The sequence below is a fragment of the Galeopterus variegatus genome, unplaced genomic scaffold, assembly GCF_000696425.1.
Source record: "Galeopterus variegatus unplaced genomic scaffold, G_variegatus-3.0.2 Scaffold6225, whole genome shotgun sequence".
Lineage (NCBI taxonomy): Eukaryota > Metazoa > Chordata > Mammalia > Dermoptera > Cynocephalidae > Galeopterus > Galeopterus variegatus.
In genome coordinates, this window is record NW_007732336.1 from 83,095 (window position 1) to 108,675 (window position 25,581).

The 25,581-nt window shown below is 35.7% G+C and overlaps 1 protein-coding gene across 2 annotated transcripts in view; it reads left to right on the plus strand.

Moving 5' to 3' along the window:
- The window catches only part of PPAT (phosphoribosyl pyrophosphate amidotransferase), a 41,759-nt gene that overhangs the window by 10,410 nt on the left and 5,768 nt on the right, over positions 1–25,581 (plus strand). For both annotated transcript variants that reach the window (XM_008590595.1, XM_008590596.1), the window contains exons 2-9: positions 17,093–17,159; positions 17,795–18,001; positions 21,749–21,861; positions 21,964–22,109; positions 22,592–22,664; positions 23,265–23,416; positions 24,051–24,178; positions 25,167–25,388. In XM_008590595.1, coding sequence (XP_008588817.1) covers positions 17,093–17,159; positions 17,795–18,001; positions 21,749–21,861; positions 21,964–22,109; positions 22,592–22,664; positions 23,265–23,416; positions 24,051–24,178; positions 25,167–25,388 — 1,108 coding nt within the window. The remainder of the gene's footprint in view (positions 1–17,092; positions 17,160–17,794; positions 18,002–21,748; positions 21,862–21,963; positions 22,110–22,591; positions 22,665–23,264; positions 23,417–24,050; positions 24,179–25,166; positions 25,389–25,581) is intronic.

Genomic DNA, 25,581 nt, shown 5'->3' on the forward strand with positions numbered 1-25,581 from the left:
GGGCGCGCGCGCCCAGGGGCATGGGGGGGCTGAGAACGCATGACCATGCTCTTAATGGCGCCAGCGAGGGCCCCCAGCGCCCCCCCCCCCGCCCCCGCCGTCGCGTCTGCTGGGGAGGCGGCGGCGGCGGCCCGAGCGGCTCCTTTTGTCATCTTTAACTAAATTTTGAAATGGCCTTGTAGGAGTTACCTACTTCAAAGTCTTGGAAATGTTCTGTCTTAAATGTCACAAGGCAGCATACCATACTTGGGAGTACACTAGCATTTTTAGACCCAATTTAGTAACATCTTTCAGGGTTACATTTTAGTGCTTGACAAAGAGCTTTTACGTCTGTTCTCATTTGATCCTTATTGCAATACATATAAAGAAATAAAAGAATAAGTGGTCTTAGCACTTTTCACATTCAAACGTTAATAGTCTATATCCAGAAGAGTTTGACTAGGCCAATTAAGACAACCAGGCAAGGTATGAACATTTTAAGGAATTGGTGGTGCTTAGCCTGGTAAATATAACATGGGTTTATTTTGGTGTACCAGTGTATGTATAGGACGTTTACAGGTCAGTTGTTTGTAACTTTGGGGGAAATACCACCACTTGCATATGTTAGATTTCTGAGTTAAAGTCTAGCAATGAATGATAGTACTCTTTTGTCCCAGCTAAACTTTCCTATACACTGGGATGTTATTTTTTTAAAAACATTCTATGTTCCTGAATATTTTGAGCCATATAATTGTCTATGAAGTTTATTATTATGATTATTATGAAACTAGAGAATGGTTGGTATTAAAAGACCAGTGAGGCAAAATGTGGTTATGGTACCTGTAAGCATATAGAGTAATAGGTATGTGGAAAGTTACATCAGGATAGAACCACAACTCTTAAGGACATGTTTGCACAGTGAAACTGAGATAAAGTTTAGATTCTAGCAGTAGCAAGACCTCAAATGACAGGTTATACTCTGGAGCCAGAGAGGGCCACCTACTAAGGTATGGTTTATTTCCATTATTCCTAGTTCTGTAAAATCAAATCAAATACTGGACTATCGCTCCTAGGAGAAACACAGGGTTAGGTTCCTGCAAGCCTCTGATAATACTATTTTTGCCAACAGATCAATACATAACTTTATTTATGTGTATTTCTGTTTCAAGACTTCTATTTCATACACATTGTTGATTTGTTAACCTTGAATTCCCAGCCAACAGCACTACACCTCAAGCCTGAAGGAAGCTTATCTAATGTGTTTTGTCAGTAAGGCACATCACAGCCTTCTTGCCCTTAGAAACACTAGATAGCATTGTAGAACTGCACCTGGGGCCATTTTAAACAGCAAAAATGACCCCCCAAAAAGTACAAAAAATGTGTGAAACATGATGCTAGATAGACTGAAAAGGACTCCCCTTTATGATATAAGAGCTAAAACAAAGGCAGTGTCACCTTGTTTGACCTTAGCTGCTAATGCGTGCGTCAGGTGACTCAGATTTTTTACTGCTCTATGCATGTCTGTGAATGACCCCAAAATCCCTACGAGTATTGATTTTTCTTTTGCAAATCTGTTTTTATGAGTAGGCAAATTCATAAATAAGGAATCCATGAATAATGAAGATCATTGTATCTAGTTACTGCAATAAAACTAAATATGCTAATATAATAGATTTTTAACCTAGACTTTTGAAGAAGAGTAGAAATTCTTTGCCTGTCTGGGGAGAATTTAAACTAAAATTTTTCTTATATATAAAAGATCAGAAGAAAATGAAAATGATACTACTCTGGGATACCTTATGAAAACTACAACCAAAGCTGCTGTAGCCAATAAATGGGCTTGCCAGGTGATGATGTGCAGTACACAGAATCTTCCTCTGGCAGAAAACAAACAATACTCAGCAATACTTCCTAACAGTGAGTTCCACTTATCTCATTCTACTAGGTTTTATGAATAATTTTTCAGGCATCATGGAAATTTGAAAATATGTTTAACTAACTCTCTCTTGTTGAATATATTTTTAGAAGATGTTGGTGTCTATGTAAAATGGTGCAGTCACTGTGGAAAACACATAGTTCCTCAAAAAGTGAAACATAGATGACAAAGGACCAAGCAATTTCCCAAGCCTAGGTATATACCCAAAAGAATTGAAAACATGTCCACGTAAAAACATGTACGTGCTATGGGAAAGCAGTATGGCGATTCCTAAAAAAATTGAACATTAATTACTATAAGATACAGCAATTCCATTTCTGGAAATGTACCCCAAAGGAATTGGGTATAGGGACTCAAACAGATATTTGTATTTCTTTGTTTATAGCACCCTTATTCACAATAGCCAAAAGGTGGAAACAAGCCAAATGACCGTCTACAATGAATGGATAAACAAAATATGATATATCCATACAGTAGAATATTATTTAGCCTTAAAAAGTAAGGAAATTCTGATATATGCTACAATGTAGCTAAATCTTAAAGACCTTATGCTAAGTGAAATAAACCAGATACAGAAGGATAAATATAGTATGATTCTACTTATATGAGGTACCCAGATTAGTCAGATTTATAGAAACAGAAAAGTTGATAGTGGTTACCTCAGGCTAAAGAGAGGGGGAAATAGGGAGTTATTATTTAATGGGTACAGAAGTTTCAGTTTGGAACAATAAAAAAGTTTGCTCGACAGGGTAAATGTACTTAGTGCCGTGAACTTAACAACAGGTAAAATGTTAAATTTTACATTATGTGTATTTTACCACAATAGGGGGGAAACATACCACAATGTTCATTGCAACAGTGTTCATTAGAGCCAAAAAGTGGAAACAACCCAAATATCCATCAACTAAATAGAAAAACAAAATATGGCATATTGATAAAATGGAAATTATTCAGCCATAGAAAGAAATTAAGTACTGATACATGTTACAATATGGATAAACCTAGAAAACCAAGTAAAAGTAGCCAGACACAAAAGGCCTTATACTGTGTGATACCATTTATATGAAATGTCCAGAACAGGAGAATCTATAAAGGCAGAAAGTAAGTTAGTGGTTGCCAGGGGATGTAGAGGAATGGTCAAGCAGCCAGATGACTACTAAAAGATATGGGGTTTCTTTTGGGGTAATGAAAAGGTGCTAAAATCAAAAAAGAGTTTCTGGAGTTTGAGAATAGGAAAGAGAGATACAGTGAAGACCGGTCTAGTGTAGAGGTTAATGCAGTGATACCTGTGAGAAGTTAAAAAGGAACCAAGGAAACATGAACTGCACTGAACTGAGCTTCCATGTCCTCTCTGAGTGGAATCAAGACATGCATCAACCAGGAAGCTCCTCTAAGCCAGAATTTTTATTGGCATAATTGATTAAGTCATTGGCCACAAAATTGAACTGACTCTTCAGTCCCACTCTACTTCCTGGAGATCAGTCTGGGTTAAAGTTTTAACTCTAATCACAAGGTTACTAGCCCCATCCTGAAGCTATTTGGCAGCCTACCTTGAGTTGCCTCATTAACGTAACAAACATGTTTGTATCTCTGGAAATTCTAAAGATTTTTGAAGATCTGTGCCAGCATCTTGTGACCAAGACCAGATACATTCTTTATTTTGCCACAGCTTCTTAAAAGTTTATTAAAATATTATCAATAGTAAGAATTAGAAAAACCATGCCTTTATAATGAAGAAGTTGCCTGTATTTAAATTTAGGAGCCTACCTATGTCTAAGCTTTCTTCTTTTACATTTATTATTCATGGGTTTTCTGAAATGTAACAATCAGTTCTTATCTATCTATTGGATTAAAATGAAAAAGTTCTTGGTAATATTGTTTTTTATATTACTAAAGTACATTAATTTATGTAGTAATTTTACTGCTAAGATTATCCAAATTGTATGCAAAATATACAAAAGTACTTAAATATTCCATGTTTAAAGAAAATTGGCAGCTGGCTCAGTTGATTAGGGTGTAGTGCTGTTACACCAAGATCCAGGGTTTATTCCCTGTACTGGCCAGCTGCCAAAACAAATAAAACACACACGACAAAGAAAATTATTGCCAATTTTTGATCTATTGAAAGAAATAAATGAATTGGAGAAAACATGATTCTTGTCATAGCTTTTGAGTTAGTAACAATATTCTTCAATGCCCCCTGCTGGCCATCTCAGGCTAACTTTTGTTAACTACGGGGATAGTGAAAATTTTAATTTTTTTTTTTTTTTTTTTTTAAGATGACCGGTAAGGGGATCTTAACCCTTGACTTGGTGTTGTCAGCACCATGCTCAGCCAGTGAGCAAACCGGCCATCCGTATATGGGATCCGAACCCGTGGCCTTGGTGTTATCAGCACCACACTCTCCCGAGTGAGCCACAGGCCGGCCCTGAAAATTTTAATTTTGGATATGTTTTACTGCAGCCAAAAGGAAAATAGGTAGTTTTAGGATTATCTTTAGATGGAACAATATAGTCTTTCACTTGTGGTTTTTAGCCTCCCTACTATAGAACTTCTGTGCTTTAGTTAAGTACCCCTAAGTTCACCCTCTGCCTGGGTCTGTCCTATACTAGAATGCAGTGATTTTTAAAGTATAATAGTGGATTGAATTATATCCCCCTCCAAACTCATTGAAGCTTGAATTGTGTCCCCCACGTTTTATGTATTAGAAACTTAGCAGCCACAGTGACTGTTAAGACGGTGGGAAATCCTATTACAGTAATTGAAAGGTGGAGCCTTGTAGAGCTGATTGGATTGCAGGACGTGCAGTAGTGAATGTATTAAAAACGGTGGTCAGGGGTATGGTTCTGAGGGCTTTAAAAGAAGAGAGTCTGTCTTGCCATCTCTCTCTGCTCTCGGCTTCCACTATCTTGCAATGTAAGACCCCTGGGTCACTGTCGCCACCACCAGATGGACTTTGGACTTCCCAGTGTCAGAAACTGTAAGCAATAAATTTCATTTTTCTTTATAAATCACCGAGTTGCAGGTATTTTGTTATAAGTAATAAAAACAGACTGATACAGTTTACCAAGATATTGAGGCATTCCAACTCACATAAAGGGCAGCTGATATTGGAGATGAATTCAGTCAATTTTGTTTCTCCTACTCAGTTGAGACAGGTAGCTGATAACATTGTCAAACACAAATTTCTCTTTTGGCAGAGTTCTTTCTCCTTTGGTAACTTCCTGATTCCTTTTATCCTCTCTTACCCGTGATTCAGACAGGGAGAGAAATAAAATGAATTTATTTTACATTTAAAGAAGTAGTTAATTACACTTCTGTGGGCTGTTTCTTTTTAATTAATGTAATAAGAGTAGCCTAAGAGCTCTATGATTCTTCCCAGTGATTAACTTTTTTGAATTGCATTAAGCATGCATTTTAAAGCAATTATTAACATTAGCTTATTTTTCTTCCCCGAATGGGGTAAAAGTGGAGCTTGTGTGTTACCCTTTTCAGTCCTCTGCTGGACTTAGTCTCTCAGTGTGACAACCTAGCTATGGTTTCTAATGCTGACTGTGCTTGAGTATCATCTAAAAATACAGGTGCATGAACTGACACCAGCCTACTAGACCAAATTCTCCAGGAGTTCTAAATTGGGAACTAATCTAGTTTTTCAGAATCCAAGAGGTCTGCAGCTCTAGTTGGATTTTTATTTGAAATAAGAAAGAGAAGCTTATAGCATAAATTTAAGAGAGGAAAGAAAATCTTTTGCAGGGATCAATTTTATGACCAGGTGTTAATATGGAGCAATAACAACCCCTATTACAAAATTTCATCAGTAAAATGTGTGAAATCAAAATGAGATAAACTCTATTTTTACATAAAAGTACCCATCACTTTTTTTTTAAAGAAAGAACATTCGATGCGAAGTTTTTTCCCTGAAGATAACTATTCATATCTTTATACCTCAACACTACAATCTTCTAATCAGTGGAATGGCGATTTGTGAGTCAATAGGCATATATTGCAGGTGTGCCTAAATGCGTGCCTATTTAAGTTTTTTTCATATGTATTTAGCTGCTGGCATCATTGTGGGTTTATATCTTTGCTTTTATTTTCATGTGAAAGTTTAAAATAACATTTAATTTCTAAAATGAGTATAAATATACCCTGTTTCTTATCTTCTAAGTATATTCCAAATTAGCATGTAAACATACCAAAGAATTAAAAAACAAGCTCACATTACATCTGACTTAATTTTTCTTGTATGTGAAAAAGAGAAGATTTTCTCAGGATGTACTGAGGTGAGTTTTCCAGAGGACTAAGAAGCTAAAATCTTCTAAATGCTAAAGCTCTTAACTTTTTTCATGAAAATCTTTCTATCTAATTGTGTAGTAGTCTGATTTTTAACTCTTAATGACAAAGGCTATTTCTATGATGTCCTCATAAACCTAAGGAGCACAGATTCTGTCCTATCTAATAAATTAGAGAAAGAAGTTTGCCAAGAGTGTGGGGAATCTGATTACCTAATTTGTTAAACTAAGGCTACATGAACTAAAAGGCTGTATGTGGCAAGTCTCTTTTGACAGCTAGACTTCTGCTTGAGGGCTCCATGGACTCCCCAGTTTTGGTTTGCGTTCAAGAGGCAAATCATCAGATAGGAAGCACGCACTCTCCTGCCTCCACCCGTTTAGTACCTTAGAGCATAGCCCAGTGGTTCTCAAACTTGCAAGCCTCAGAATCACCTGGAGGATTTGGTAAAGCAGACTGTTAGGCTCCAACCCTAGAGTTTCTGATTCTGGATAGGGCCCAAGAATTTGCATTTTGAATAAGTTCCCAGATGATGCTAATGCTGCTGTACTTTTAGGAACAACAGCCGTAGGAAACATTACATTGATTAACATTTTCCATTTATGTATTTTGTAAATATGAGTATTATCCAGAAATACTTCACATAATGTCTAGTAGAGGTCTTTTGGACCATCTTGTCCAGTCACCTCATTTTAGAGTTGGGTCTAGAGAAGACACTTGTTTGCTTCAACATTCTATAGAGACTAAATTGGAATTTTGTTGATTTCCTGGTCCAGAACTCATTCAGCTTACTTCTTGCTGTCATGTCTTTGTGTATATGTATTATATCTCAATTCTTTGGGTAAAATTTATTTTAGTGAGCTTATGATGTATTCCAGAAGAACTTACCACTTCCAAGACATTCTCATGGATTTTGTATTTTTTCTGTGTTCTTCAATGCCCTTTTTCTTTTTACTTAGTTCTTCCACAATTGGTATGAAAACTTGCTTTAACTTCTGCCACCTGGGTTGCATATTTGCTTTATTAAAATTTATCAATTTTAAACTTTGTTCTGGAAATGCAATTTTATTTTCTCCTTTTGTATAACTTTGTACCGTTATTTTAATGTTCTGAAGGAAAGCAAATATACATTAAATCTCTTTCATCATAAATTCAGCAATTAACTTGTTGAATAGCATTTAATGAAACATATTTAACTTAGATTATATTCATTTTATGCTACCAAACATTCTTATATGATGTATCGCGATGTTAAGATTACTCTTCTGTGCTTTCCTACCTGTCTGGTCCTCTTACATTTTTACATTGGCACATTCTGTGGCTTGTTCTCCATCTTAGGACTCCTTTTCCTGTGGACTTTCAGTTTTATTGTGTCCCAGAATAGCATCCAACTCAGTAAAAAGTTTCGTGCTCTTAGTCATGCCTAGATCTTGAGCTGTTCTTACAATCTTGTATTCATGTTTTAGGTTTTTGTACTTTGTTCTGCATTGCTTCCAGTCTCTCTTGATTCCAAATTTCTGGAGCTTGACAGCAATTTGTTCAAATATCCTTTTATTTCTCACTGTTCCCTCTAGTTGTTGTTGTATGCTTTTATCAGACCAGAGTGCCTATTAGAGCCCTGACTTCTGGCACAGTCCAATATTTTCCTCCTTCATTTGCTACAGTTGGAATAAAAATTGAGTTATTAGGGAGTTCCATTTTTGATGTAGAGAGGCCTGCATCAGGTAGGGAGGGAAAGATATATATATGGATTATATACATCAGACAAAATAAATAATTGGATGCAACATTATTAAAGAAAGTAATATTCTCCATAGGAGATGGAATGACAAATATAGCTTAGCTTTTTTCTTTAATGAGGAAATGAAATACAGACAGTCCCCGACTTATGAGGGTTTGACTTAAGATTTTTCGACTTTATGATGGTGTGAAAGGAATATGCATTCAGGAGAAACCATAGTTCAAATTTGGATCTTTTCTTGGGTTAGCAATATGCAGTACAGTTGGGCGGCAGCAGCAAGCTGCAGCTCCCAGTCATTCACAAGCTCACCGTGGGATCACTAAGGTAAACAAGTGATACTTGATATCTTCCTGAAGAACATTATGTCTACCAAACCAACAGCAAGTGTCAATGCCCCACTGCCTTCTACCAGCTATTCTCGAGCCTCATCAGAAGAGAGAGGGATTGATGAGTCTTTCGCTGTCACATCCCCATCATCCAGCAATTCATTTTAGTTCAGTGCTTCAAACATTCTTCAGGCCCAGTGTGCTTTGAGCTTTGTGCATTAATGATAAGTTCCCATACAACCATTCTGGTTTTTTTTACTTTCAGCACAGTATTTAGTAAATTACATGAGCTCCTCAACACTTTTTTATAAAATATGCTTTGTGTCAGATGATTTTGCCCAATTGTAGGCTAACGTAGGTGTTCTAAGCATGTTTAAGGTAGGCTAGGCTAAGCTGTGATGTTCTGTAGGTGAGGTGTATTAAATGCATTTCTGACTTAACAGTGTTTTCAATGGGTTTATCAGGTTGTAACCCCAGTGTAAGTTGAAGATTATTTGTAGAACCTAAATATGTTCGTCAGGACACTGGCTTTAATAAAAGTTGTTTTTAGTCGTGCTTTGATCACCTTTCTTCTATATCATTTTCTCTTTGATCCCACTTCTTTAGTATGTGGGATATATCACTATGTAGTGAAAGTTGAGTATGTAATTTTGTAATATTTACTTGTAGAAAGCAGTATGATTACATAGGAAAATGGCTCAATGTAGATAATTTTTGTTTTGAGATTGGACAGGTATGAACAATTTAACTCCTTCCTTTCTTTTTTATCTGCGGGGACGCGCCTGGGATCCTCCCGCAGACCTAGAAGGAGAAGGAGCCGACAGGATTACCCCCCGGTGTTGGGACCGAGGGATCTCGGGGAAAAGTGAGCCTGCTGCCAGCCAACCCAGCCCCGTGAAAGAGACACTCAGACGCCGCAGGGGTTCTGTCAGGGCAGTTCCACTTTATTGCCGTTACACTGCAATTTATATAAGCAAGCAGGTAGCGGCTTTCCGTGAACTAAACAATCAGTTAAAGGATCACGCGGGCATGCATTTTGTACTAACATGTTGAGCATAGCGATCACGCAGGGTTCACGAGTGCAGAAATACTGGAGGACCGATAAAAACCTTTTGGAGCTATCTGGGGTTACGCCTCCACTACTTCTCGCCGGCGCCATCTTCATCCTCCACCCATAGGCACCATGTGGCTCACAGATAATGTTTGCTCCTAAAAATGGGCCCAACATTTATCTAATGGTTCTGTTGGCTACATGTAGGAATCTCCTGGGGAGCATTTAAAAACCACTGTAGTGCCTCCTTTACTGCTCATCTGCAGATTGTGATTCTAGTGTGCAGTCAGTGTTGAGAACCAAGGCTACTCATGAGCACAGGATTTGGAAGAGCTGCACACATCAATTGGTGTTTACTCCTTGTGAAGATTAGAGAAAGACCAACTGCTATTTTAAATGAAGTATTATGTTTTTTTAATAATAGGGAAATGTGTCAGAAATTTCATAATGCCTTGTTCTAGGCAGTACGTCTCCACTTAGTTATAAATCCTTTAATATGCCATAGTGCCTTCATGTTGTCTCTAGCACAGTTTTACAATTAATTTTCTTTTATTGACATTATATTGGGTTTCTAACAACCGTATAATCTTGTGTTTTTCTCAGATTTCATGTTCATATTTAATAAACAGGTAGTTCAGACCCCAGCATCTGTAATGAGTTGTTAGTCATTAAAAAACACTTCATAGCATTTACTTGAGATAGGGAGTTGTTTTTATTTTGTGGTACATTTAATGTCTTTGTTTTGAAGTCCTTTTCTATCATTTGGGTTAAAGATAAGTTTTTTGATTCTAGCTTCAATAGAAAATCAGAAGCAAAGATAGGATTTACATTGAATTAAATTAATTTTGTGATTAAAATTATCCTTACCTCATTGTGGATTTGATATTATTTACTTTCAAATGTAAAATTTTGTTGTCTTAAACCTCCAGAAGGCTAAAGTGATCATATTTATTACTAGGTATAAGTTTAGCCATCAGATTTCTTACAATATTTAAAGAATAAAGGTTGGAAATTAGAGAGCTGATATTTCTGGGAGACTTATATTTTGTTAAAGAAATCATTTGCTTTAGAAATGATTTTTTTCAGTATAGGTTGGTAAAAAGGGAGGAAAATATAAATTAATCCTAAATGTTTCTACCAGGAAAAACTATCCATTTTCTCAGATTAGAAACGAATTTTAACTTTCTAATTTGAAATTAAGTCAGTTTCATTATATTTTTGGCTCATCATACTATACCTAACTCCATTAACCTGACATGAGAAACCAAAAGTAAAAGATTTCCTGAGATGTCTCCCTTATCTGGCAATGCAACTGGCAGTTTGCCTTAGAGAACAGAATTCCTTTTAGAAATAAGTACTAAGGAAAATAAAAGTTGGTTGACATAACAGATAATGCTAGAAACTTGAGCTGAATTTAATCTTATTTATGAAACTAGATTTGTGATAGATATATTTTGTAACAAAGTGACCCGGTTTAAATATTTATGTAGGTAAATCTAATTTTTTTATCCCATTGACATGGTTTATTTTGAACTTCTAGAATTGTTTTATAATTTTGTAAGTTTCTAGAGATTGTTGTAGTTAGTTTTCAACTTGAATTACATTTTGTAAATGGATTGTTTTATTTGTATCTTGAGTGCTTTAGTATAGCAGGCACTTGATAACTGCTACTAGTTATGTAAAAGAATGGTCCTGCAATGAGATGGATAATCAGGAAATGTTTTATTGGCATAGATGATCAAATAGCTTAGAGTTTATATGTGTCTTATGTAATTAATTGATACATAACTTTCTAGAAATTAATATAAATTTTGCTTAAATGGAGTAAGTAATGTGTCATTTGAAAGAACCATGCCGACCTTAAAAAATGAAGAACTCCTTCCCTGATTTCCTTGAAGATTTATGGTTTGGATGTTTTTATACAGGTTCTCATAAAATGAGGCACGGGCTACTTTTAAAATAATGAAATGAGGAGAATAATATTACAGAAAAAGCAAAATATATCTTTCAAAGGAATCCAAAATGTAGAATTTTTAATTCAGTTGGCATATGAAGTTGAAGATGAATCATAATTACAGTGAAGTTGCAGGCTAATCAGGAGGTGGTTAAGTACATTTTGATTGTTCTCTGTAATTTTAAAGATTTATTCATCATATTAGTCATATCATTTCCAAATGTTTTTCCAGTTTTCTTTTACTAACAGAAATAGTGTTGTATTTTACATTAAGAGATCAAATGTTAGGTATGATTTTAATGGCATAAACATTGATGTAAAATCATGATTCACAAATATATTTAGAGGCATTCCCATGGAACAAAAAGGAAAGGTATGCTGCTTACCATCTTAAAAATTCTTTTAGGATTCTTATATTAAAATGGGAAAACAAATGAAAAATAAATATGAGAAGTACAAAAGCACCACTGTTTTCAAATGGTATAATTGTATATTTTTTTAAACTCTCAAGGTAGAGATTGTCAAAACTTTAAATCAGGTTTCATAATTACTTTAGGCTAAATTGCAATTAAGGAATGTTTTAGATTTAGTTGGAAATGTGGAAAATAAAAATCTGGATTTAAATAAAAATTCTCTTTAGGGAAATGGGGGAATATACTGATATACCCAGGTCATCCAACAGCTGAGCTTAATATGAAAGCAGTAAAGGAAAGATAGTGTTTCCTATTCTATTATCTGGTTTGGGCCGAGTTATATATCTATAGAAAATGGCCTGGTGTGAAGATACAGCTGGGAGTGAAAAAGAAAAGCTCTCTCCCAACCTCTTCAGGGAATTTTTTCTTAAGTTGGTAGTTTATAACATGAATCCTAAAATCGTGTGCAGAGGCCTCATGCCATGGAGATTTTAAACTGAAACTCTTAAATTATTACTCCTGATGTATTTGTATAAAGTAAGAAGAGAGAAATAGAGTGGAAACTTGGCCACTGAAGGAATGTGGTCTGGCAGCAGTAAGCCAAAGGTATTCTGAGGTTGAGGATGGTTACAATTACCAGAACATGAAATCTCTTAGATTTGGTCAAAGGTATATTTGGGTCCTTTGCCATGGCTCCAGCTACCTGCTGCTTAACAGAGGGGACCAGATTCTCTATCCCTACCACTCAGAGAGGAAAAAGCACTTTTCCACTGTTTTCTTCCTTTCTTCAGTTTACTATACACAAATAAAAAATTCTTCTGGTTCCACCCTAGAAAAACCAGACAACAGTACAAATGAATCAAACCTGGTAAAAGGAGGGCTTCTTAAGCCTTAGAAGAGAAACTTTGGTTACATTCAGAACTTTTGGATTCTGTTATAAGGTAAAAGAAGTCATGCAAATTTCAAATACCCCCATTGACAAGAATAGTCAGTTTATAAAGGTGAATAAATATATAGAAAAATGTTCCACATCACTAGTAATTAGACAAATGCAAAATAAGTTGTCAATTGTATACATCATTATGGACTATTATTAATTAGCATACATGGGGTTAATTAGCATAAACCCTGTCCATAATCTTGCATGACAGGTATTCTGTAAAAGGGACACTCTCACATTGCTAGTGAAGTACAGTTCTTTTGAAAAGCAGGTATTTTAGCAATATGTTTCAAAGTAATCATACCCCCCTTGGCTCAGTAATTGAACTTCTATTCTAAAGTCTATCCTAAAGTAATAATGTTAAAAATGGACAAAAGTTATTGATTGCAGCATTATTTGTTCAAAGGTGGCAATGACTTAAATTCTGGTGTATGTACTCAGTTAGATATTATAGAACCATTAACAGTAACATTTAATCTTAAACTATGGTTAATCCTGGGTATAATTTAAAGATTATTTTTAATGCAAACAAAATGTTAATGTGCTTGTAATTTTATAATTTAAGAATTTTAAAGAACAACTAGTAGCATTGTGGAAGATGTATGGGAAGAGGCTGAAAACTAGGGAGAACAGTTAAGAGGTTATATTAATATTCCATGAGAGAGATGATGAAGTTCCATATGGTGATAATGAGAATGGAGCAGGGAGAAAATTTTATGAAACGTCTGTAGATTTTTTAGACTTAGTGAGCAACCAAAAGTCAAAGATATCTCAAACGTTTATATGTAAATGATTGGAAATACAATGATACTAAGGTGGAAGCAATTTTTAGGAGGATCAGTTTTGGTGGGGGGAGGAACAAGTTTGATTTTAGAATTGGGGGTTTGAGGTAACTTAAACATACACAGTTAAGCGGTAAATGTAGGCCCTCTGCTTATGAGTGAAACTAAGGAGTTGCAAGCCACGGGGGTACCTGAAAGGGCTAGAAGAAGATCCCTTTAAGAAGTGGAGATGTTATCACCCACATCTCCATCAGACCCACCTCTGGTTAAAATCAGGAACTTTCAGAAGCTGAGCAATTGATTTATTAATCAGCATTTAGATAATTTAAGTGATGAAGAGTCTGGGTGAATAACTGAATAAAATAATGTAATTGCTGTTTAACATGGTAGTGACTGCAAAGCTTTCTCAGAATTTGTTGTAGTATCAGAAATGCAAAGAGTGTAAATGGGATGGATTTTTTTTTAATGAAATGACTTATTAGAGTTGTAGACATGAAATTCATCTAACTCAAGTTAACCCAACTGTAATCTCTGTCCTCAACCCCCTACACTTTTGGTACCTTTCTTATACTAAGCATTTTCTCTTGGGTGTTACACTTACTCGTTGTTCCCTCCTTTTTGAGGTTTCATGTCACTCAACCCCCTACACTTTTGGTACCTTTCTTATACTACTTAGCATTTTCTCTTGGGTGTTACACTTACTCGTTGTTCCCTCCTTTTTGAGGTTTCATGTCACTGAATTCATGTAGCTCAGTGCTTTGCACATGGTATACACAGACAGTGGGTATTACGAATATTTGAATTGTATTGAAGAACTCTGCTTGTAAAAATAGCATCTGTAAGACATTGGCTATGAGAGAAATCTTATTATTGTCATTGTTTTTTTACCCCCTTTTCTTAGTGATGCTTGCAGCTTCCACAGACAGTGCTCAAATTCTGTGTAAACACTGCTGGGCTTAACACAGAAGGTCAAGAACCTTGTTTTAATACCTAAATCATTTAACTTTAAATTATTTAATGTATTAAGTTTGCTTTTGTTTTACTTCATTAGTAAAATGGAACTGTTCTTCCAAGTAATGAAAAAGTGTTTATCAGTTCTTACTATTTTAATACTTTGATTTATATATTTGAGAAAATGGGAACATTAAAATAGGGGAGAAAGTTCTGTCTTGTTTGGAAATTTGGGAAAATAACAGTTGAGCAGTATTTTTCATATTTTCTCTCTTTTTTGCCACTTTTATAAAATTAGAATCAAAAATATTTTTAGAACCCAATTTGTATTTCAAAAACATGATACATGCAGTAAGCACTAGAAGTTAATGTCCTTTTTTTTTTTTTTTTGATGGAAGGCAGGCACTGGGAATCAAATTCTTGACCGTGGTGTTACAAGGCCTGTCTCTAACCAACTGAGCTAACCGGCCAGCTGTTATGCCATTTCAATGTGCTTTTTCTATATTTTACAGATTTTTAAAATGGTATTTACCTCTTTCATGCAAAATAGCATAAGTCAGTTGTTTTTCTCAACCTTGATATTTCAGGCTATATTTATCATAGGAACTCAGAAGTCCTATACTCTTACAGTTTTTGAAACTGTAAAACAAAAGAATAGTACTTTTTCTTTTTACCTTCAGTGGTCTCTGGTCCTGTACTTGAGTTCAGCGTTGCCAGGTACCTGCCGTTTGCATCTTCCTCTGTAGTTGTATGGCAGGTTCATACTGCAGGATTGCATCCAAATCGTGGAAGAACTTAATGGTTTTAGAGCTGTCTCCAGAGTTGTGGGCATATTTAACTGTTCTGTATTCATATTTGAGATTTTTATACTTTGCCCAGCACTGTTTCCAATCTCTGTATACTCCTAATGATTGCAGCCTTTTAGCAATGTAAAATATTCCCTTATTTCTCAGTGTCCCATTAAGTTGTTTTTGTATATTTTTTTCTGCCCAGACACTGAGGAAAGCTTTAACCTCCTCCTCAGTCCTGTGCTTTCCTGCTCCACTCTCCATGTTGAAAGTGACCTGGAAATGATTCAGTATTTCTAGCCACGTTTTGTTTCCTAGGAAACCAGACGGTGGTTGTCAGTAAGCTCCCAAGAGCTGAAAGGACCTAGTTTAACTGGTTTAAGCTGACTGAGGAAGTAACTGGAGAAACTGCCAAATAAGCAGGTTTTGTGATTAAAGAAGCCTGGATCTAAATGATTCCTAACCTTATTCATTTCAGCTTTAAGGAAAAATTACCCTTGAGACAAAAGGGAAAGAAAACCATTTTTGTGTATTTCTTTTCTTAAATAGTTTACCATTTTTCCAAGTAGTTGTTGATTTTTAAAAATTTTTTTGGAAATGGTTGGCAGAGGTTCTTTTCTCTCTGAGGTTTATAGCTCATGTTAATATTATATTTTTTTATCTCACATGAATCACCTAATTTTCTAGCATTGGTTAACTTAAAGACCATATCATTTCATTAAATAAAAGAAATCCTAAGTCAAGATGTATTTCATTTCATAGGATGTATAGTCTTATGCATATCTCTTTTCAGCATAGTATTTAATGCATTGATAACTTGGTAAAGTCATTTCAATTTTTTTATAGATTTTTATTTAGCAAGTATGTTTAATGTTATAGTTTTTCCTGTTAATAAAATGCCTAAACAATTATAATATGTAATTTTGAAAAAGATCCTTTTTTACCAAATAAATCAATGTATTAACAATTATTAAAGTATACTTTCACATATTAAAGAGGCTTACTTTTTATTTCTTCCTTGATATGCATTCTTTGGAAAAAAAATTTGTCAGTGAACATCTAGTATTTATAGCACTTGTTCAGAGCTATTAAAATTTTTTGAGCAGTTGGATTCTTTATTTTATCAGAGTTTATACTCCACAATGGTACAGATCCTCTAAGTCTTACTATATGTTACCTTACCTCCAGTCTAGCGTTTGGCTTTTTTCTCTGTTATCATCACCTAAAAACACTAATGCAGGAAGTGAGATACAAACATGGAAATGTTGCCTGGTGAAGAAGAGTTTTTAGAAGCAGCACTTTTTTTTTCTTCCTGATAACAAAGTGATATTTGTTAGAGAAAATTTGGAAAATGCAGATAAGAAAAAACTTTTTTGTTGTTGTTTATAGTTCAGTATCTACAACTAAGCATTTTTACCTTCCATTATATTCGGAAATTTTCATTTTTAGTGATTTACACACTCATCCTGTTGAAACCTTATTTAAAGGAGAGAGATATAGTATAGAGATTACTGGTCTTGGATTGTCCATGTTCTAATCCAGGCTGTACCACCTGCCCTTTGTGTGACAGTGGGCACGTTACTCAACTTTCTTTTCATTCCTTTAGTATGCTTATCTGTAAAATGGTAATGGTAATCATAGTACCCACTTCATAGGATTGCAGTAAAAGCCAGATTAGATCATTCATGTAAAATGCTTAGGACAGTACTAGGCATGTTAGTTAGAATTAGATGACAATATCATCTTGTTCTAATATCACCTGCTGCTATTGCTAATCAGCATCAGCATTATCAGTAGAAGTGGTGTTAGTACTAGTAGCATTTAATGTGTTGTCAGACTGAATTTATGGATGCTTCAGAAAGTTATACTTGATAAAATTCTTCAAGAAGCTTATCAGGTGGATAAATTTAACTAACATTTGATACCTTTTTATATTCACAGGGGTCAGGAGAGTGCTGGTATCGTGACCAGTGATGGGAGTTCAGTGCCAACGTTTAAAACACACAAGGTAAACTTGAACATTAAAAAATGTTGATGACAGAGATAACAATAGTCAGATGATCACTAGTATATTGGGGTGGGGAAAATCTGAATAAATAATTTGCAATTAGAAATAACACTCTTTGGATCTGCCATTTTCAACTTTATATTCTTACATTTGTTACGTTAGGATGCATTTCTTTCCCAGTGACAGTTTGCTGCCAATACTGACTCACTCAAATGGGGTCATTTTAAAAAATACTTTAAGATGCTTTGATTTATTAAAATGCAAATTTTAGTTTATGTTTGACAACTTTTATTGCTTAGTAGGTCTGTTCTTAAATATTTTAATGAAAAGTATCTCGTAAAACCCAAGTGTTTCAACGTTATGAATGCACTAAATGCCACTAAATTATTCACTGTAAAATGATTAATTTTATGTTATGTGAATTTCACCTCAGTAAATTTTTTTAAGGTAAATGCTTCACAGTCTTTACAGTTAGGTTTGTCTCTCTTTTTTTAAATATTAGAATTCTGAAGCACAGAGAAATTAAGTGAACTGCATTGTGTAACTTGGAATGCCTGAGCATAGAGGCTTTTATTACTCACCAGCAGGACTAGTGTGCTTTTTTCTAAGATGCACTTTTACTTTGATTTCACAAGGGAATGGGTCTTGTAAATCATGTCTTTACTGAAGACAGTTTGAAGAAATTATATGTTTCAAATCTTGGAATTGGACACACAAGGTATGCCACTACAGGAAAGTGTGAATTAGAAAATTGTCAGCCGTTTGTTGTTGAAACACTTCATGGGAAAATAGCTGTGGCACATAATGGTGAACTGGTAAATGCTGCTCGATTAAGGAAAAAGGTAAGTTTTTTTTTTTTTTTTAATGCTTTTTCATGATTAGGATTAGTTAATGAAAAGAAATTGAAGATATTGGTAAATGGCATTTAATTGTTGCTACCTGTTACCTAACTGCAATGAGCAATTACACCAGAATTACTTGGAGTACTTGTTATAATTCCAGATTCTAAGATACAACCCCAGAGTTGGGGGCAGGGGTGAGAATCTACATTTTAATATGCTCCCAAGGTGATTCTAATGCACTGCCTTAGAGTAGAGATTTAGGAAAGTTGGTTTATGGTTGCTAGTAGAAGCATAGAAAAATTAGGGCTTATGAACTCTTGCTGTCTCTTTAACTTTGTTCCTATGTTCAAAACTTGTATGAGATAGGAAAAACCAAACATTTTCCTACTCCATACTCAACACAGCAGACTTCTGTGACCAAATGTGGTAGTTTCACACACCAACCAGTTTTCCAGAGTACACCAACTGGGTGTCCTATAATTCAGTTCAGTTCTGATACTACCTGAGTTAGAGTCAGATCTCTACTCCATACTCAACACAGCAGACTTCTGTGACCAAATGTGGTAGTTTCACACACCAACCAGTTTTCCAGAGGACACCAACTGGGTGTCCTATAATTCAGTTCAGTTCTGATACTACCTGAGTTAGAGTCAGATCCCACAGGTTAAAGGCTCAGTCCCATGATACTGCCCCCCACTTTCCAATTGCAAGTCCAGGCTACCAGTACTTCTACCTGACCAGTCATACATTGGTAGTTCCCATGAACCCCTCCTTTGGTTTTGATCATTTGCTGGAGTGGCTCATAGAACCCAGGAAAATGTGTTAGTTAATTTACCATTTTATTGGAAAGGATATTACAAAGGATACAGAAGAAAAGTCAGACGAAGAGATGGATAAGGCAAGTTATGTTGGAAAGGGATCTCCAAGAGTTCAGCTATCCGGAAGCTCTTTAAACCCACTCTTTCTGGGCTTTTGTGGAGGCTTCATTAAGCAAGCATGATTGATTAAATTATTGACTGTCACCTCTCACAGAGTGACAGAGATGCGAAAGATTACTCAGAGCGCATGTATTCAGAGCTATGAGAAGCTCGAAGGGACTGCACCCGGGGAAAACTCCTTCAAGAGAGGAGAGCCAAGGCACAGCCCCAAATCAGGTTTTTGCTTCAGTTTTTATTGTACAGGCAAGAAAGTTACAGAAGAAACACAGGTGGTTAATCAATCATAGTGAAAACATAAACTGGCTACATGGCAGTCTTCATTAAAGCAGGTGTAACTTAAAGTAGTTCAAGAAATTTACCATCAAAAGGAGTCATAAAACTAAGCCATGTGACATACAAAAAGAAACAATGACATAATCACTGTACTAGCGCTTAGCTCCCTAAGAAACTCAAAGAAACAGCTGAGGGCCGGATGTGGAGCATCCCCCAACCACTAACTAGCAGAATATCCTTGAAGATTTTAGCTCACATACTTTTCCATCATTTAGGTTTAGCTGCACCAAGGGCAACTGCCCCCAGAGCAATCACTTTTGCTGTGCTTCAGTTCTCTTATCTACATCAAGGGCTTTAGTCCTGAGAAAGTTTTCTGATTATTCCTTTTTTTTTTTGTCTTTTTTCGTGACCGGTAAGGGGATTGCAACCCTTGGTGTGGTGTCGCCCACACCACGCTCAGCCAGTGAGCGCACCAGCCATTCCTATATAGGATCCGAACCCACGGCGGGAGCGTCACTGCGCTCCCAGAGCTGCACTCTCCCAAATGCGCCACGGGCTCGGCCCCTGATTATTCCTAATCTTAGCATTTCTATGTGTGTTCCTAAAGAGTTGGGCTTTGGCTTAAACTAAGGACTTTGGTCCTACTATGCTATAGGCTTTGGCCCTGTGAAATACATGTGTTTTATTTCTATCTCATTAATGTCGATATCCTCTACAGTTGGCCATTGGTGATCAACTCAACCTTTAGCCTCTCTTCCCTCCCCAGAAATCTGGGGGTGAAGCTGAAAGTTTCAGCCCTCTAGTCACAGGATTGGTTCCCGTGGCACCAGCCCCCATCCTGAGGCTGTCTAGAAGCCCCTAGCCACCAGTCACCTGGGAACTGAGGCTGTCTAGAAGCCCCTAGCCACCAGTCACCTCATTAGCATACAAGAAGACACTTATTTTCATCCTGAGGCTGTCTAGAAGCCCCTAGCCACCAGTCACCTCATTAGCATACAAGAAGACACTTATTTTGGCCATTCCAAGGGTTTTAGGAGCCATGTGCCAGGAAAGACCAGGACAAAACCCAGCATATATATTTCTTATATATAATATCACAAAGGTATGAGAAGAAAAATGGAGTATAAACTTGAAGCATAAGAAGAAAACGGAATATAAACTTGCAGATGACAAGTATGAGGAAAATGAAGTGGAAACAATTACAAGAAATTAAAATAGAGTCTGGGAGAAGGAAAAAAGAGCAATTATTTATACTCTTTGTTTATAGCATGTTGTTTGGAGCTTTCTGTGTTAATGGTGTCAAATTTGTGCCTATGCCTTCATACATCATTTCATTTTCTTTTTTTTTTCTTTAATTACATGGTGTCTTTATATTCATGGCAGCTTCTTTTTTATCTATTCATGCCATTCATTAATTGATGCCAAGTTTCTTCAGTTCATTAGGTTATAATAATCTTGAATCAGAACCATGTGGTGTTTAGTAATAGGATGGTTACAAACAAACACCATTAACCTTTTAGCATTCTAGAGCCAAACATTTCACATATGATAAATGGTAGTTGAATGATGATGAATCATTTACAGAGGCTGAATGATCATGAATTGGTGGATCACAAATATCTAGAGCCTAGGCTTCTGTACCACTCATTCTTCTATTTTCAATTCCAGCATTGGTCATTTCCCAGAGCTTTGTCCTGCCCTCTTCTTAGGCTGTGGCATTATTATAACGGTGATAATATGCCTTTCTGTCCCTGGTGAAAAAATGTATAGTTCATTTAAAAAACTTAGACAATCACAAATGTATAAATATGAAGTAAAACCTATTAAAAAAAAATTCACCACTGAGAGATAACCACTAGCTTATTGTTTTCAGACATAACCCCTTATCGAAATGCTAGGTTTTATCTCTACACGTTTAGCTGCCTACTGAAAATGTTCTGTAGTGTCCACTTAAACTCAGTCTGTGCATGTCCATTGTGCTTCCCTTGTCCTGGACAGTTTTGCTCAGAACCTCATAATCTTCATAGAGTGTAACCAACCAATATTCATGACATCTCCTACATTTAATTTAATCAGTACAGTAGATTCCTTTCTTCTATCAATGGTAATCAATGCGGATGGGTAGCTACCATCACTACTACCACCAACAAACCCAGCTTAAGAATCACCAATGTAGAGCCACTCTTATGGGATTGTGTCCTGTTCATCAAGAGTGTTGAGGGTAGAAAAAGTAGGACCCGCAGTATAAATCTTCAGTCCCCTGCACCCCATTGTGGGTCTCCATGCCTCAAACTTAGTCTTCAAAAGCTTTTCTGCATAGCTCCTAAAGTACTTTTTTTTTGCTTGAAAACCTTCAGAGACTTCCTATTGCCTCCAGCAGTGTCCTCTATTATTAGTATATGCATACCATTAGTTACCCAGGATTTTCATAACTGAGTATCTGCAGAATGCCTGCTTTCTATTATGTTGGGCTGTTGGGTGAGGGGTGGGGTAGAGCTTCCTGTCTAATGATTAAACTTTTCACCTTTCTACATAGCTTCTGCGTCATGGTATTGGTCTGTCCACAAGTTCTGATAGTGAAATGATTACCCAATTACTGGCATATACCCCTCCTCAGGAACAAGATGACATCCCAGACTGGGTAGCAAGGTAATTAGCAATGGACTAAACTTGCAGCTCTGGTAATGAGAACTTTGCCTTTGCTTATGTTTATAACTAAAGTTATTCACTCAATTATTTAATTAATTTCAGGATCAAAAACTTAATGAAGGAAGCACCCACAGCATATTCCTTGCTTATAATGCACAGAGATGTTATTTATGCAGTACGAGATCCTTATGGAAATCGACCTCTATGCATTGGTCGTCTTATTCCAGTATCTGATATAAATGACAAAGGTAATGAACTTCAGAAGGAATTGTCCTACTGCTGGCAAGCCCTGAAACCTTTAGGTGTAGGAAGCTTATAGACAAAGGCTAGGTAAAAAAGAAAAAAATGGTATATTCTTAGTTTTTAAAGTACACTTCTTTGAGTACTTATGAAGATGAGTCACTTTTAATGTATTTAGTGAACATTCCTATTTTTTCCCGTCTGAATTGCTTATTCATATCCTTTGCCTAGCTTTTTCATTTCTGCAGTATGATTTTACTGATTTTCTTTTTGACTTATCAGATATACTCAAGCTATGAAATCATAATGTTAGAAGGGATTTTAAAAGAGCATATATTTATTTTTGGCTTAAGTCAAATGAAGATCCATAGAAGTGACTATTCTATGAGCCTTTTTATTTATCTATTTGGTGCTTAACCATTCTGTTGCAATAGCCTCGTTTAAAATTCCTTGACTGCATTAACTGAATTGATTGTCTTGTGATTTACAGAGAAAAAAACATCAGCAACAGAAGGGTGGGTGGTGTCTTCAGAATCTTGTAGCTTTTTATCTATTGGTGCAAGGTAAGTTTTACCTGATTCAGAATATTCTCTTTTTCCACATTAATAAGAAATTTTTCTTTTGATATTTACATGAAAGTTTTTCTGATATCTGCAAGAAAATATTTATAAATGCATTTTCGTATGTACATTGTGCTCAGCAGTTGCACTTGAATTTAACTTTAATGTTCCATTAATGCCTTCTAATTCTGAAACTGGCAACTTTCTTTCAAAATACCACAAGACTTTTTAGAAAGGAAGAACTTCCTTAACAAAGAAGAATTAAGATAGAAAAACTTAAGCAAGGATAAAAATGTTTTCATTAACCTTTATTCTTTCAAAAATCAATAAAACTTACGGCCCCTATATTTTAAATTCTAAGTTACAACTTGGAGCAACAGAAAGGTTTACAGAAATTTCTGCTGGAACCATATTAATTTTTTTTTTTCTTAAGCCATCTCTAGACTTTATAATGAATCCACTTTTTCTCTATGAGAGGGGACTCTTTGTATACTTTATAATTGATGTTATCTTTAGCTTTAAGAACTGGTTTATGGGGAGAGGGGGGTGTAAAAAAAAAACTGGTTTATTACAAGTCTTCTTTCTTTAACATTGTTTCCTAAGATATTACCGTGAAGTCTTGCCTGGAGAAATTGTGGAAATATCCAGACATAATGTCCGAACTCTTGATATTGTATCAAGATCTGAAGGAAACCCAATAGCTTTTTGTATTTTTGAATATGTTTATTTTGCAAGACCAGATAGTATGTTTGAAGGTAAGCACATTTCTTTTGTTTGACTGTTCATATAAACCTCTTATTTATCTTATTGAAACATGGTAGTTCTTGACCCAAAGGCTTTTCTGGCTCTTTGAAGGCACTTAGTTATATTTTATGGATATAGGACTGAGCTTACATGTCATTAGATTGTTATTTTTCCCTTCTTTTTGGCTGGATTTTGTTTTTCTTTTAGAAGTAAGGATTATGATTTTCAGATCTATATTAAGGTCAAATTTTAAAAAACCCACACAGTTGAATTCCCCTGTTTGTGTATTTCTACCTTACTTAGTGTTTTTATATTGCTTTTCTCTCTCTCTCTCTCTCTCTCTCTCTCCCCCTCTCTCTCCTCTCTCCTCCCCCCTCTGCTCTCTCCTCTCTCCTCTCTCTCTCATCTCTCTCTCTCTTCTTTCTTTCTTTCTTGGGTGGGGGTTGGCTGGCTAGTACAAGGATCCAAACCCTTGACCTTCGTGTCACAACACTGCACTCTAACCAACTGAGCTAACTGGCCAGCCCTTGTATCGCTTTTCTTTATATAGTCAGTCTGTAGAGTTATAGCACTAGTTTTTTTAGAATAGCAATATTATATTATGCTAAGTAAAAATAATCTTATTTCCTTTTCCGTACATACCAGACCAAATGGTTTATACTGTAAGATACCGTTGTGGTCAGCAGCTTGCGATGGAAGCACCTGTGGATGCAGATTTGGTTAGCACTGTTCCAGAATCTGCTACGCCCGCTGCTCTTGGTTATGCAGGAAAGGTATTTTCTCTTAATTAACATGCAGTGAGTTGCTCTTCTAGCAGTTGAATAAGAAATTCTTGCCCATAAAGAGAAACTCATCAACTTATTATAAGGAAGGTTTGGGGGTTAATGTTGGTTCCTTTACAAAAGTTACTTATTTTCCAGCCTTTCTTTCAGTGGCACTATTTTATATAGAGAACACCATAAAAAGGTTCACCCAAAGACTAGGAGATTGGCCCCCTAATTTTGAAAAGGATGGCATCATGAATATATAGAGAATTTAGTGGTAATATTTTCTTCTTATTAAAACCTACTTTTGCAGTACCCGCACAAGCTGCTGCTATATTTGTTCCCTACTAAGTATAGGTAATAATAAAGCTGTTCATGTTCCTTTGGGGTGATATTCTTAATACTACACTTAATTTCATTTTTCATATCCAGGTAGATTATATAACTATAGTAATCCTGGGTTATAATACCCAATATTCCCTACCCTGTATAGTTTAGTTTATTAGCTTCTCAAAGAAATAATACACATACATTTTAGAGAAGGTTACTGTGAGAAATGGATGAATTACCTCCTGTCCTTAAAAAGCATTTCCTTAGCCTACTGAGTTAAATTCATTTCTTATGATGATAATTTTTAAATATGTGAGTTTTTCTAACTTTTTTGTTCTCATGTCTTCATGTACTTAGTATTCTCTTCTAAGACAGAGGAATAATATTTGGTTAAGAGAGAAGGATTACAAATTCTAGCAAAATGAAATTGGTTTTCTCACCAAATATATTACTTTCATTGGTTTTTCTTTTTGCCTCCCTGCACCCCCCTCCCCCCAGAGTTTAAATAGTGACAGAAAATTGTAATCGGAAGATGGAGAGTTCAGAATAATAACCACATTTTGAAATTTTACATATATACTATAATAGCAGCACAATTTAGAGAAGATAGGAGCCTAGAGTATTCTGTGTATTGCTTCTCACTGTCCTTATATTTTTTCTCTATCAGTGTGGACTTCCATATGTGGAGGTGCTATGTAAAAATCGATATGTAGGAAGAACCTTCATTCAGCCAAACATGAGGTTAAGACAACTTGGCGTTGCAAAAAAATTTGGAGTATTGTCGGACAACTTTAAAGGCAAAAGAATTGTTCTTATAGATGACTCAATTGTGAGAGGCAATACCATCTCACCCATAATAAAGTTGCTCAAAGAATCTGGTGCCAAAGAGGTAAGTAATATTAAAATATATCCTGAAGCACCAATAATTAACACTATGATACTAGCATAAAAATTGCAGTTCAGTACAGTAAATCAAAACAGATAGTTTAACACCACAAATTAGTATTTTTTACATCAGGTTGGTTTAGGAGTAACTGTGTGGGAACTTGGAGAACATGTAATAGCCACTCTTATACAATACA